General features: G+C 34.8%; 1 protein-coding gene across 4 annotated transcripts in view; it reads right to left on the minus strand.

The window, feature by feature from the left end:
• The window catches only part of Lrp1b (LDL receptor related protein 1B), a 1,950,932-nt gene that overhangs the window by 62,316 nt on the left and 1,874,285 nt on the right, over nt 1–14,331 (minus strand). For all 4 annotated transcript variants that reach the window (XM_052726598.1, XM_052726596.1, XM_052726595.1 and 1 more), the window contains one exon: nt 5,435–5,596. In XM_052726598.1, coding sequence (XP_052582558.1) covers nt 5,435–5,596 — 162 coding nt within the window. The remainder of the gene's footprint in view (nt 1–5,434; nt 5,597–14,331) is intronic.

Below are 14,331 nucleotides of genomic sequence, written 5' to 3' on the forward strand. Positions count from 1 at the left end.
GAAGCTACAAGCTTTAGAACAGCTGATCCAAGAGTAGTTAAAGGCTCAACACATTAAAGAATCTACCATCCCTTGGAATTCTCCTGTATTTGTTATTAGAAATAAGTCTAGTAATTGGAGAATGCTGACAGATCTGAGATCTATTAATAAAGTAATTCAGCCTATGGGCTCCCTACAGAATTAGATGCCTTTGCCCTCTCTGCTATCCAAAGAATGGCCTATTACAGTTATTGACTTAAAAGACTACTTTTTTAACCATACCTTTACAAGAAGAGGATAGAGAAAAATTTGCCCCCACAGTACCTAAGGATAATAATTCTCAGCCAGTCGAGAGATATCAAGGGAAGGTCCTCCTATGGGGAAGGTTAAATAGTCCTACCTTGTGCCAATATTTTGTGCAAAAAAAATTGGAAATAATTCATGTGAAATTTCCACAATCCATAATTTATCATTATATGGCTGATATCTAATTAGCTGATTCAAAGTTAGGTACCTCAGAGATCATGTTTGAAGAAGCAAAGAAAGTTTTTCCTTGCTGGGTACTACAAATTGCTCCTGAAAGAATACAGAAGAGATTCTATTAATTACTTAGGATATAAGATAGAGCTACAAAATATTAGACCCCAAAAGGTACAACTCAGGAGAGATTGATTGCAGACTGTTAATGATTTTTAAAAAATTGTTAGAAAGCATTTCCAACTTACTATCATTGAAATACCTAAAGATAGAGTAATAAATTTGGCTAATACCCTAAAAGAAGACAAGGTCTTAAATAGTCTAATTACCAGTAAAAGCTGAGAAGGAATTGGCTGTAGTAGAAAAGAAAATACAAAAAGTGCATGTGGATTGTGTGATTCCAGAACTTAAGTTAAGCATTCTGGTCATATTCCCCTCCAGACACTCCCCCACAGGAATTTTATGAAGAGGGAAGATATTATATTGGAATGGATATTTCTACTACATAAACCAAGCAAGAAGTTAAAGACTTATGTGGAAAAGATCTCTGATTAGATTCCAAAAGTAAAATTAAGACTTCTCCACTTGACAGGAATGGACTCTGCAGAAATTGTAGTACCTTTAACTAATGAGGAAATTTCCTCATTGTAGTAAGATAATGAATACAGGCAATAAGTCTTCAGTAATGTTTTGGGAGAGATTAAAAACTGTTATACCAAAAGCATGAGAATAGAATTCATAAAGAGAATGGGTCCTTCCTCACATTGTATGGCAAAAGCCAATTTTTGGAGTCCTCACATTCTATACTAATGCAAATAAATCAGGGAAAGAAGAATATAAATCAGGAAACTTAAGTAAAGTGGTTCAAAGACCACACAACTCTGTACAAAAAGCAGAACTGTATGCCATTCTTATGGTACTAATAGACTTCACAGAATGTCTCAACGTAGTCACTGACTCTCAACACACAGAGAGAGTTGTTTGACATATTAAAACTGCTGAATTTACTCCTGATAACACAGAATTAACTTCACTATTCATACAATTACAATGAATCATCAGAAATAGGGAACATCACATGGCAACAAGCCTAGGAAATTGTAAGAAAATGTCCTACTTGTTCCTTCTATTACCAAACTCCATTACCTGCATGAAGCAATCCAAAAGGCATACAAAGGAATGAAATTGGGCAGATGGATGTGTTTCATTTCACAGAATTTGGAAGATTAATAAATGTACACCATACCATTGACACCTATTCAGGATTTCAATGGGCAACACCTATGAGTTCTGAAAAGGGTGATTCTGTGATTACACACCTATTAGAAGTGATGTTCATCATGGAAATACCTGTACAAATTATGACTGACAATATCTCAAATAAAATGAGACAGGTTTTTACTTAGTACAGTATAAAGCATATTACAGGTATACTGCACAATCTCACAGGCCAAGTAGTCATAGAAAGATCCAATCAAACTTTAAAGAATATGCTAAATAAACAACAACAGGTAACAACGACTCCTAGCTATAGATTGTATAATTCCTTAGTAACATTGAATTTTCTCAATGAGAAAAGAATAATAGCTGCAGAAAGACACTGGACAAAATAAAAAAAAAACTTTTTAGCTAAATCAACTGGTTTATTTCAAAGATGTGTTGACCTCAGAATTGAAACCAAGATACATTGTATGTTTGAGAGTTTTTGCCATTGTTAATGCAGGAGAAAAAGCTATGGATAGCAACAAAATTAATGAAAATTCACTTCAAACAGGAGAAACCCCTTGATGAGGAGAAGTAAAAGCTTATCTACCAATGTGACAGCTCTACAAGTTGTAAGAAAAACTTAACAAACAAGGGTTTGGGCAGAGTTCTGTTTTCTGTCTTTATAGGAAAGTAGAAATACCCATCTTTAAGAAATCATAAGGTCTTGGACACCCAGAAGTCTACAGCAGAAGGAAAATAACCTATTGGTACCAATATACTCTCCAGGATATTATCTCACTGCATAACATCAATATCTCTTTAACTAGAATAGTTGTGGTCCTGATTCAGTTATAAATCAAGCTGGCTTTGGAGTGGGAATGTGGCTCCCTCCTTCTCTAAACCCAAGTATGTTGTTAAAAAAAATAAGATATTCTGTTTCATATCAGAGGAGCCAAATGGTATGAGACAGAAGAAAACCAATAATCTAAGGACTATTGTTATCAAGATTTTATTTCTCCCCATGCTTATTCTTGATTTCTCAAAATCTTTCCTTACATGTCATGTCATCTTATATCCAAACTTTCCATTTTGGTATTAATAATGTTCAAGTTTTCCACAGTGAAAATAAGTCTTCCCAATAGCAATCTCTGAAGTCTCCAGAGGGAAGATGGGGCCCCACAACAATGACTACTCGGTCCAGAAAGATGGCATGGTACCTAAGAACATTACTCAATAATCAGCTTTGGACTGAAAATTCTTCAGGACAGTTCTAAGATGAGATGGTACATCATACTACACTTCTAGCCAGAATCTCAGACAATCTTATCCATTACTGAGACTGGCTGTAGACTCTATGGCTAGCCCTATTGAGACCTAAATATTTAAGTTTTCTTACAGGACCCCAAAGAGATATCATTGACCCTAAACAGCAGGAAGTGATTGTAAGAAAACAATGTCCCTCTCCCAAATGTTTCATTTTTCTCAGAGTTATGGATGGATGGTTGTAGGGTTGGAGGTGGAAAAATAAAATTTGGACTCAGTATTCTCTTTGAAAGAAGAAAAAGGGGAATGCATAGGTGCAAGATATTAATGTAGATTATTGTATTTACTAGTATGCTAATTCAGTAAATATCAGCCTTACATAATTTGCACTGATATGGATTCTTGTGTATTGATACAAATGTAAACTATTCTTGTATTCCTATTTAAGATTATTTGTATATTGATACAAATACAAAACTATATTTGTTGTATTGTACACATATTCCTATTCCTGTTTGAAATATTTTGTATATTGATACAAATATAATATTATATTTGTCAAACTGTACATATTTAAGATTACTGTCATATTGTATATTGCATTGTACATTCCTACATCTCTTTAAGCTATTTTGTGTATTGTCACAATTTTGAAGTCATTATCCTTATATGGTACATCTGTTTTACAGACTGTTTATCTTGTTAATGTGAAGACTTAGTCCTTAGATTATTTAGGTAGATAAGACATACAGAACTATAGTCACCCATGCTTGTCATTTCTATATTTATGTTAGGTTTTCCAGATTTACAGAAACATGTCAAATAGGCTGAGTTCCTGGCTTGGTTCCAGAGAGCAGCACCTAGCCCTAATCCTTCCTTTGTTTAATCACACCTTTTGTTTCTCTTACCTTTTGTTTCTCTTATCACCCTAGGTGAATCTTGTCTGAGAGTCAAGGATCAGAGAGTCCCCCAAGTATCAAAGGCCTATGCAAAACTTTGTCCAGGAAACCGGAAAACTGAGGTACCTGTTAAATCAAGTAATTTGCACCTGGCATTTGGTCTCTGGGAGCTCCTTTTGAGTTGCTTTGAAGGTATGGAAATTAACTATCTAAACTGTAAAAAGGAGTAAGTAAATATGCCCTAGGCGAAGGGAAGAGTGCTTCAGTCCTTCGAGGCTGGACCCCCCTGCAGCCATGATAGGCTAAATTCATTCTTAAGATGCCTCTGTGTCTTCATTCCATGGATCCTCGTGAACTCACACACTTGTGTAGCAACCACACAGCTACAAGTAATCTTCAAACACTTCATAGACCTAAAGAATATATCATTTAAATAACTTAGAATTCTGTTGACGTGAGACACAATTGTTCCTGGCAGCACTGATCTGGTCCCAAGAGAATGTTGAGCCTCTAAGACATTTCTGTTTGAAAGTTTGTCTTCTTCTTGGCACAAAATGGCCTACTGGGCAAAGAACTGCCCTTGCCTCGACTGCTGACAGTACAAATGATGTCCTTTCTGGATGAGCTACTGGAAAAGTGACTACTGAACTCTGCCAAGATAGGGTAAGATGGTCTTTCAAAATTCCTGCTTGTGAAAATGGTCTGTCAGATATTCTAGGCCTGTAGCCAAATTGGATGCCACAATGACAATGAGAAACTTTAGGTGACTGTTCAGGCTGCCAGCTGTCTCTATCTATTCTTGCAAGAATTTCAGGAATTGCTTGCTTGTATTTTCTGTTTTCTCAGGTATTATTATGTTCCTTCTCAGGTCTTTGATGGAGTTGAAGATTAGATAGTTACAGTTACAATCTTCTCATATCTTAGCTAGAACATATTAATACTAGAGTTAGAACTTCAAGACAGGACAGCTACTTGAATAATCTCGGTAATTTGCCATTTACCCATGTTCTGGACATTTAGCATGTCTTTCTTGTTTGATGTTATTCCATTTTTGTTTATGTTATTACCCCTTGTTTTTCCTGGATAATATTTGATAATCATTCTTATTGTATATAGTTTGCATTAAGATTAGAATCTCCTTATTTAGACAAAAAGAGAAAATGTAGTAGTATTTGCTCCACCCATGACCTTGGGCTATATGGCCCAAATGAGGCGGTGCTTCCTGCCATTGTACATGACCTCTTATAAGGAGTTGGAGAAAGGTCACATGTCCCTTCTCCATGCTTCTGCCTTTGAGGTGGATTTACTCCAGGTCAAATCAGAGGACAACTTCTTTTGTCTACCCCTTTCTGTATTCGTGAGTATATTTCCTCAGTTTATATCTTAATAAATTCTGTTACCCATTTAATAGACTCACTTGAATTGATCATAATAGAAAAGGATAAAGAAAATGTAAAAATTATTGGAGTTTAAGCAACAGGAGAAGAACCTGATAAAAGGGGTGTGGCTAAAATGAAGAGAGGAGAGAACCCAGGTGTGAACCACTGTAGTACTCAATGCAAACATCAAAGCATGCTGCTGGCAGGCTGAGGGAGGACACTTTCACTTACAGTACTGGCATCTGTCTCCAGTGTAGTCGGAATGGCAGTGGCAGTAAGGCTGGTTCCCAGCAGTCACAACACAGCTTCCACCATTGTGACAAGAATCTTCACACACTGTCTTGCCACAGTTGGGCCCAGTAAAGCCCAGGGCACAAATACAGGTCGGTCTTCCTATTGGAACAAAGCAAATAAAAGCATGCTGTCATCCTTAAATGGAACTGTCAGTAGATTAAAAAAAATTAGGGCACCAGGTTTCTGGGAATGGTTTGTCTACAATTTGTTCCGTGACTTTATTATATCAAGAGCTTTTCAATCTCAGTCAGCCTGTATATCCAAGGAAATAAACACTGAACATATCTGATATTCAGTTGAGTCAGAACATGGATCTTTTATGGATAACTGTACTTGTATATTGTTTTTTTTTCTCATGTGTGTCTACTTTTATCAATTATTTTTTTTCTCACTCATGTATGGAGCCAGAGACTTTATTTTTGTTATAAAATTCAGATAATAATAATTTGCTGGTTATGTACCACCATTGCTGACTGTGCAAAAATTATCAGCAGACACATGCTTTGGGGAGACATTTTAATGAGGTTAAAAGAGAAACGTCATGTATAATGATTACATCTGTTAACAAAGTATTTTATTTAACTCAAATAAATACACTAATGTTTATTACATATGCACCCATAGGGACATAATTTGTCTAAACTTGATATTTATACATGTTAAATAAATTACTGGAAGTCTACTAAATGTTGTATGATTCAACAGTTTAATGTGAATATCACATAGTGGAACATTCCCTAGATCATCTTTGAATATTTTTCTTCATTCTTTTGTTAGAAAGTAATTTATCACAGCACCAGACATTCCTTTATGCTTTCCATGTTATATAAAGAAGGAGTACCTCTCTTCCTGGCCTGTTACTAAGCATGAACTGCTGTGGCAGACTGAGTGAGAAGAAAAGCATCTATGGTAAACACATAAAGATAAACACACAAGCATAAATGGCAACAGGAGATTCATACACAGGGTTCAAGCAGGTCCTCAGATTCACAGCCACTCATCAGACAGCATAAAAGAATGTCTGTGCCACCAGAGTTTTATCATTGATAATCTCAAGCCAAAATAAAATTCCCTGAAAAATACATGAAACAAGGCTTGTGAAGGCTTTTAATATGATAATGATGCAATTGGTTTATATATTGTCATGGATTCTATATCAAAGGGTGATCCATATTTTTAATAGTTGTGTTTCTTTATTTATTGTAGAATTTCAGGAAAATGCATCCATGACTTCTGAACCATATGCTGCTGGATCAAGAATGGTAGGATAAGATCAGTGGACTCCAGTACAAATACCAAAGTTCATATGATCCACCCCTAGAGAGAAGCTACTGGAGGTCAGTGGCTGCTGAGAGAGTAAGAATAAGTTGCTTCCAGAAACAAGCTTTCAAGTAAGTAGCCTACATTTAAAGAAGAATTTATAAGGAGTAAAACATTTTTAAATAAAATCTACTAGCATTTCTTAAAGAATGAATAAATATCTACAACGTCTTAAGTAATTTTCCTTTGAAAGAATGCTACATCTTTAAAACCAGTAGAAATTCAGTCTAAACAAACAAAGTCATACTTATGGGGAACAGCACTGCTTTAAAAATAAATTATTTATAAATGCTGTTTAGTGGTAGATGAATGACTATCAATGCTCTAGAAAAAAAGGGATGAGGGTTATATATTATTAGAGCTGAGTCAGTTCATCATTTTTGCTGCCAAAAATGATTTACTGAATAATAGCAGGAGGTTTCCTTACAGTGGTAATAAATTTTTCTTTTTCTACTGTTGATATAGAAAGAAAATACTTCATCTGGCAGATTAGTGAATGAAAATAAAGACAGAAAAGGGAAACAAATAGAGTTGTTAAGTGAAGAGACTAAGTTTGCTATATGTGACTAAAGAAAGCAAGAACATGTCAGAAAATGAAGTATTTCATCCTCTTACTAAGAGTTCATGCATGACTTAGAGAGAAATAACTCATGCCAAGAGCAATGCAAATGAGACAGAGCCTAGGAGCAGCAGCGAACAAAGGACAAAAGCTAAAGCAATCAGGGGTCATAAGAAGTCCTACAGAAATACTAAAGGTGGAGAAATTTTATTCACTTTTCTGGATTTTTTTCTCTCATTGACATCGTTTCCACAAGCATTACAGGCTATAGCCATTTCTTTTGGCTTCCCTTGAGAACTTGATGGCAAGGTCCTATGGCTATAGACCCCATATATTTGAGCATTTTGAAAGGAGAAATCAAATTGGTACAGACCATGAAGCTTAGCTCCTATTGGCTAGCTTTCAAACTGCAGAAAGGAACTACATATACCATGAGGCCTGGTAAAGATTCTCAGTAGATTTACCCAGCAGTGAAATCTGAGAACAATGGTGACTGACCTGGCAAGATTTATCCATTGCTCAAAAAGTGGCATTAGTGGCATGAATACTATGGGAGCAATTGATGACTTTCTGATTGGATTCAAAGGCTATTCCACAGAAGTTAGAACCCAGGTCTGGTACCAATAACTGGGCCAAAAACACATAGTTGGATAGGTCATAAGCTTTAATGGAAAACAGAACAACGTACTATTATTTTGTTAAATGGGCAAATAAGCTGTCCCCTGAGTTCTTATCTTTATTCCTATAGATTACTCCATCTCTCAACACTAATCAGAGAAGCTTCCTTTTGCAGTAGATGCTGATTAACAGTAAGATTCATAACTGATCTACATGCAGTGAATAAGGGACTACAGGTCAGTTATTAGCATTAGAAGTAATGGAACATTGATATCACAAACCTACTCCCAAGACTCAAATGATTATAGAAGATGCACTAACCAAAAGTGTGTGTTTGTAATGAAATAACATTTGTCAGATAGGAGAGTGTGGTTGCACATATGAACTCACAACTGAAACTACATTGTTGTAGAACATTATTTTAAGGTGTGTTACTTTTGTTTATATTGCATTTGTTTAACTCTGTGAGGCTGTGTTACTGTGCCTGTCTAAAATACCTGATGGTTTAGTTAAGAGCTGAATGATCAATAGTGAGGCAGAAGAAAGGATAGGTAGGGCTGGCAGGCAGAATAAATAGAAAGAGAATTCTGGGAGAAGAAGAAGGAGCAAGAGATGGAGAGGAGGACTTGAGGGGCCAGCCAGCCAGCCAGCCATGGAGTAAGAATAAAAATAAGATATACAGAAGTAAGAAAAGGAAAAAGCCCAGAGACAAAAGGTAGATGGGATAATTTAAAGTTAAGAAAAACTGGCAAGAAACAAGCCAAGCTAAGACTGGCATTTATAATTAAGAATAAACTTCTGTGTGTGATTTATTTGGGAACTTGGTGGCAAGTCTCCCAAAATAGTGAAATAACAAAACCAACAACAATACATGTATAAGATTTAAATACATATGTACAAGTTTAAGCCAGTCAAATTCCCAGCATGGATGTGAGAAGAGCTCCTAAAGCCCTGCTCTATCTGAGAATCCATTGATATTTGATGCCTGCTTGAAAAGGGAATAGTTTTCTTCAGTGATGCAAGCTATGAGAGGCTACCCATACTCTTGTAGATGGTCCCGCATCCAGGAACATAGAGGCAGCAGTTCAAAGACTCAGAGAACACACGACAAGACATTGTGAAAGAAAAGTGATTGGAGGTGGTAGCAGAGAAGTTGAAGGGGAGTGAATTACATCAATCACATTACATGTAGCCATAAATAATAAATAAATACGTTTAAAATAATGAAAGAAGCAAATGACAGAGATTTAAAAAGAGGCAGAGAATCCACACATGTGCTGGATAATCCCTTCAACAAAGCTACTCAGGGGAGTAAAAAATGTTTTTGGAGCTTTCTTGAGTGCCATGGATGTTTTAAAATAAGAAAAAAGTGTCAAAACTGTCCCCAGTTAGCAAAAGCCTTGCACCACTTAGATTTTAACTCAGTTGTTTTCAGAAACACTACCTTTTCTTCCTTTGAAGAAAGGGTTTCCTTTTGATAAAAATAAACCTTCATATCCTGGGTGTACTATTTGGCAGGCAACCAAGAACAGTTGCAACAGTCAGTGTCATACTTAGGTTCTCTAAGACTCCCTCAATGAACAATTTGAAGGGACTGTGAGTTTTGCTTGATAGTATATGGCTTCCTGGAGAGCTTTATTCCAAGTGTGGAGTGGGTCCAACTACTAAAGCTTCTAAGATTGTGTGTTTCTAATGACTTTTCAAGTACCCTAATGTTATTTATCCTAACCCCACTCTCCCATGCATTACTTCATAACTCCCTCCCCACTTAACGCTCTACCTGATTTTTTTCATTTCTGTTTTCATGGATTCTGTCTTCTAGCATTCCCCTCTCCAGAGCCCTTTTCATTTAAATTACACAATTCGAATGGCATCTCACTGCTAAATATCCACATTCATATTGGCACTTTTTAAACAGTACTGTTACATTTTATCCAATTTTAAGCTCTGCAAACCTGAACATTTCAGTATTAGGAGTATTTGGAATTATCTAGATTTACAAATCCTCTTGCTCTATTCCGCTAAATCAATTTTGTCAAAATCCTGGTTTACTTTTATGTAATGCTATAAATCTAAATAATGGACCTATGTTAAAATATGGAAATAACCAAGCAATAAAAATTCTACTGTAAAGAACAAATATTCTTGAAAATAATACTAAATGCAAATATAACTGCTAATTCCATAAATGTTTTGAGATACCCACAGTAGGTAAAGAGTTTCATAGACTTAACTGTTTTGATATGAAAGAATAATTGACTAATACTCTTCTTTAGTCTAATTTCCATTTGTTTTTTCTAAGGCAAGTTTTATCTTAAACTCATCATCCTATGAGCAGATCATAGAAATGAACTAGTGTATCCTATTTGATATAATAAATTAAAAATATTTAATTTTGGACATTTCCCTACATGAGTATAGATCATATATTTCATTATAGTGATCACATTTTAGAAATCTTAAGGAATGAGGAAAATGCATTTCTACATAAAAAATTTGAAACAGCTGGATGGTGGTGGTGCACACCTTTAATACCAGCACTCAGGAGGCAGAGGCAGGAGGACCTCTGTGAGTTCAGGTCAGCCTGGGCTACAAAGTGAGGTCTAGGAAAGCCACAAATCTACACGGAGAAGGCCTGTCTCAAAAAAAAAAAAAAAAACCAAAACAAAAAACCCAAAAAACTTGAAACATACCTCTCAGATGTGTTCCTTTGGTTAAGTATTGATATTTTCTCTCTTTAAGTATTATAGTTCGCTACAACTATCATATTAAAATTATGACTGATCAAAATCCTAGTCTATGTAGGAATTTTACAAAAGGCATAACTGTATGTGAATCAACAATGAATAAATCCATGAGTTACCCACTGGAATTTGTTTCTGAAATTAACATTTTTGAAAAGATAATCAGATTCTTTAATCTAACCCCAACCTGATTTAAATAACATGTTCATAGGTAAAAATATGGCTTGTGTTCACTTATATGGTAGTAGTCAGTTTTGTGAACAAGTCTATTGCATAAATTAATAACAATATCAAGTATATCCTAACGTTAAGTTCATTTATATATTTGAAAATCATAATGTCCTAGATTTTACAATTCCTACAGAGAAGTTATAATTTTAGATGGCAAAGCAGATGCAATGAAGTGTTCTGGTGCACTTTGTTTTCATTTAAAAAGAACCTAACTTTAAATAGTAATTGGTTTTTCTTTTTAAGACATTATTTGTATAGTGAAAAAATTCACACCCTTTGGAGTTAAACAAGCATTTTAAATTCTTGAAAAGTAGCAATTTTGCAACAGCGGAAAACAACGTGGAGTGGAATCACAGCAGTGCACACAAGTCTGAACGATAAGAATATGCAGCAATGAGAGAGATCAAGAGTAAGACTGGGAATCTGAGCAAGTGACTAGAAGTTGGACAGCCAGGGGAGCCCATAAAGTGGAAGAAACTAGGCACATCTCAAAATGTCTATTGCTGGGTTAGCATTCTTTGTGAACTCCACTCTCAGGAATTTCAAAGCAAGTGATGACAAACAGCATAACTCTATCACTCTACTCAAGACAGAATACAGCATATCTACAAAGATGATCCTAGTACTACCATCTACAAACCTCATGTGAGACTCAATTTAGGAGAATGGTAACTAACAATGATTCTTTTGTTATCAAAAGCATGACCAAACTGAAGAATAAATATCAGACATAAAGCCTAAATGTAAAACAGTATTATACATATAAGAAAAAAAAAACAGTGGGTGGGACACAGAAGTCAAAGAAGTCAGAAGTATACTTAAGAGATCAAATATAAATATTCATGAAATAAAAGAAGGAGCTGAGATAAAATCTATGCATTTGGCAAGCTCTTCAGTTAAAATATAGCCAAGAATTTCCCAAACCTAGAGAAAATTTAGATATCAAAATGTGGAATCATACCCAAAGAAGATCAAAGAAGAACCTCTTCATGACATATCATTGTCTAGATGTCAACAACACAAAGCAAAGAAATGGTACTAAAAGCTATAAAGGAAAAATACTATCTACAATACAGAGTCAGAAACATCAGAATTATATGGTCTGTCACCAGCAATCCAAAAGAAAAAAAAGTCCACAATAATATATACCTTGCTCCTAAATTAAATTTTCAACCAAATTATTATAACCAGAAAAATTACCTATTAAAATAGAGAAATATGGTAATTTCAAGACTAACACAAGTATGTCAACCAATCCAGCATTGCTGAGAAATTCTTGAATAGTATGCACAAAAGAGGGCAATGTTACACAGAGAATTGATGGTTAAAATTAAGTCCATGTAAACAATGGAAAAAACAGAGAACAGGAAGCAACCAATCACGTCCAACATAGCAAACCAGTTAAAAATCTAAAATTACTTTGAGAAAAAGAAATCAACTACCAAGCAACCAAATAGAACATCAAACAATAGAATCATAAACAATAGACAATACTTCTCAATTATAACACTCAATGCAAATGGCCCTAACTCTTCAATTAAAAGGCACACACTAATTAAAATGTATGACCCAGTTATCTGTTTGTTTGCATTTTTTCTAAAATCAATGAAGGAATCTCAGAGGTAAACTAAGCCGTAGATCAACTAAGATTAACATTATCCACAGCATTCAATCCTACCGATTAGAATACACGTTCTTCTTGCTGACACTTGAAACATCCTCTAAAAATGATTGCATTATAGGCCAGCAAACAAGCTTTAATTTATGAGTAAATGAACAAACAAAACACAAATGAAATAAGATCTAGAATGTTATCAGATTGCAATGGAATACAAATGAAAACTAACTGCAATATTAACCTGAAAAATATATAAATGCTTAGAGACTGAACAATATGCTTTTGAGTGAAGATGTGAATGATAAATTGAGATGTTACTAGAGTCAAATTTAAGAGCACAAGAGATCATGGGCTAAGCAGTTATAAGAATAGTTGATAGTTGGAAGTTACATTTAAAAAAAAACTAAAGAGAAATGAAATAAATAACCTAATAGTGCACCTTAAATCTCTAGAAAAGCAAGAATATATAAAAAGAATAATAATACCAAATGTAGCAGATAGAAAGAAATAATAAAATTGATGTCATAAATTAAAGAAATAAAGACTAAAACATCAATAAATAGAATTAATCAAATGAAAATTTGGTTTTTTGAAGAGGTGAACAAGATTGAACAGTAAGAGAAAGGATTCAAATTAATAAAATTAGTGACAAAAGGGGAATTGTCACAACATACTCCAATAAAATCTGTAAGATTAGCATTGAATACTTTAAAAATTGATATAACAGACTTGATGAATTAGAAGAAATGGGCAAATTTTATACACATATGTATCCAAAACATGTAAGAATTCATAAGCAACCAAATCAGACCTATAAGAAGCAAGGGGATTGAATTAGTGACTAAAATCCTCCAAAGAAAGAAAGTCCAGAGCCATGGAGCTGAGGGCAAAGCCTAATAAATAAAGTGCTTCATTTGTAAGCAAGAGGACCCAAATTTGGATCCCTAGGCATTATATAAATGCATGGCATATCAGTGTGTGCCTATAAAACCAGCACTGCGAAAAGTGGAAACAGGCAGATTCTGGGGCCTTACTCTCCAGCTAGTCTAGCCAAAATGGTGAGCTTTATTTAGTAGAGAGACCCTGTTTCAAGGAGTAAGATAGAGTAGCGCATACTTGGTTGAGCTCCAGCACCTACATATAGAGATGATGACACCCACAGGTACACATGAGTATACCATACACAAATACATACCAATATACATATATACACAATGACACATGTTATCTGACCTCAAGTTAAGCTAAAAAGTTACAGTAATAAAAGCATTATGGTAATTTCACAGAAACACATGTGTAGATCAATGGAAAATAATCAAAAATCTATGATATATCAATGCAGCCATGGAAAACTAAATTTTACAATGCCAACAACTAATGCACAAAAAAGATAGATTATTCAATAAAGTATGTCATTAAAACTGGATATCCACCTGCAGAAAAAAAACAAGTTGGTTACACACTTCTCAACCTGCACATATATCAACTTGAACTGGAGCAAGAGACACAGAGGGATAAGGGGCAATAAAGGGGGAAGGAGAAAATTAACTCAAATGAAATATATATTCAAATTCTATATGGAATTCTATTATTTTTCAAGGTGTGTGTGTGCGTGCGTGCGTGCATGCGTGTGTGTGTGTGTGTGTGTGTGTGTGTGTGTGTGTGTGTGTGTGTGTAATTGTGTGACCTTAAAATAAAAATTAAGAAGGATTGGTAATGCTAGCTATTCTGATATTTGTTTGAG

This window comes from Peromyscus californicus, unplaced genomic scaffold (assembly GCF_007827085.1).
Source record: "Peromyscus californicus insignis strain IS unplaced genomic scaffold, ASM782708v3 Scaffold_7__1_contigs__length_154581171, whole genome shotgun sequence".
Classification (NCBI taxonomy): domain Eukaryota; kingdom Metazoa; phylum Chordata; class Mammalia; order Rodentia; family Cricetidae; genus Peromyscus; species Peromyscus californicus.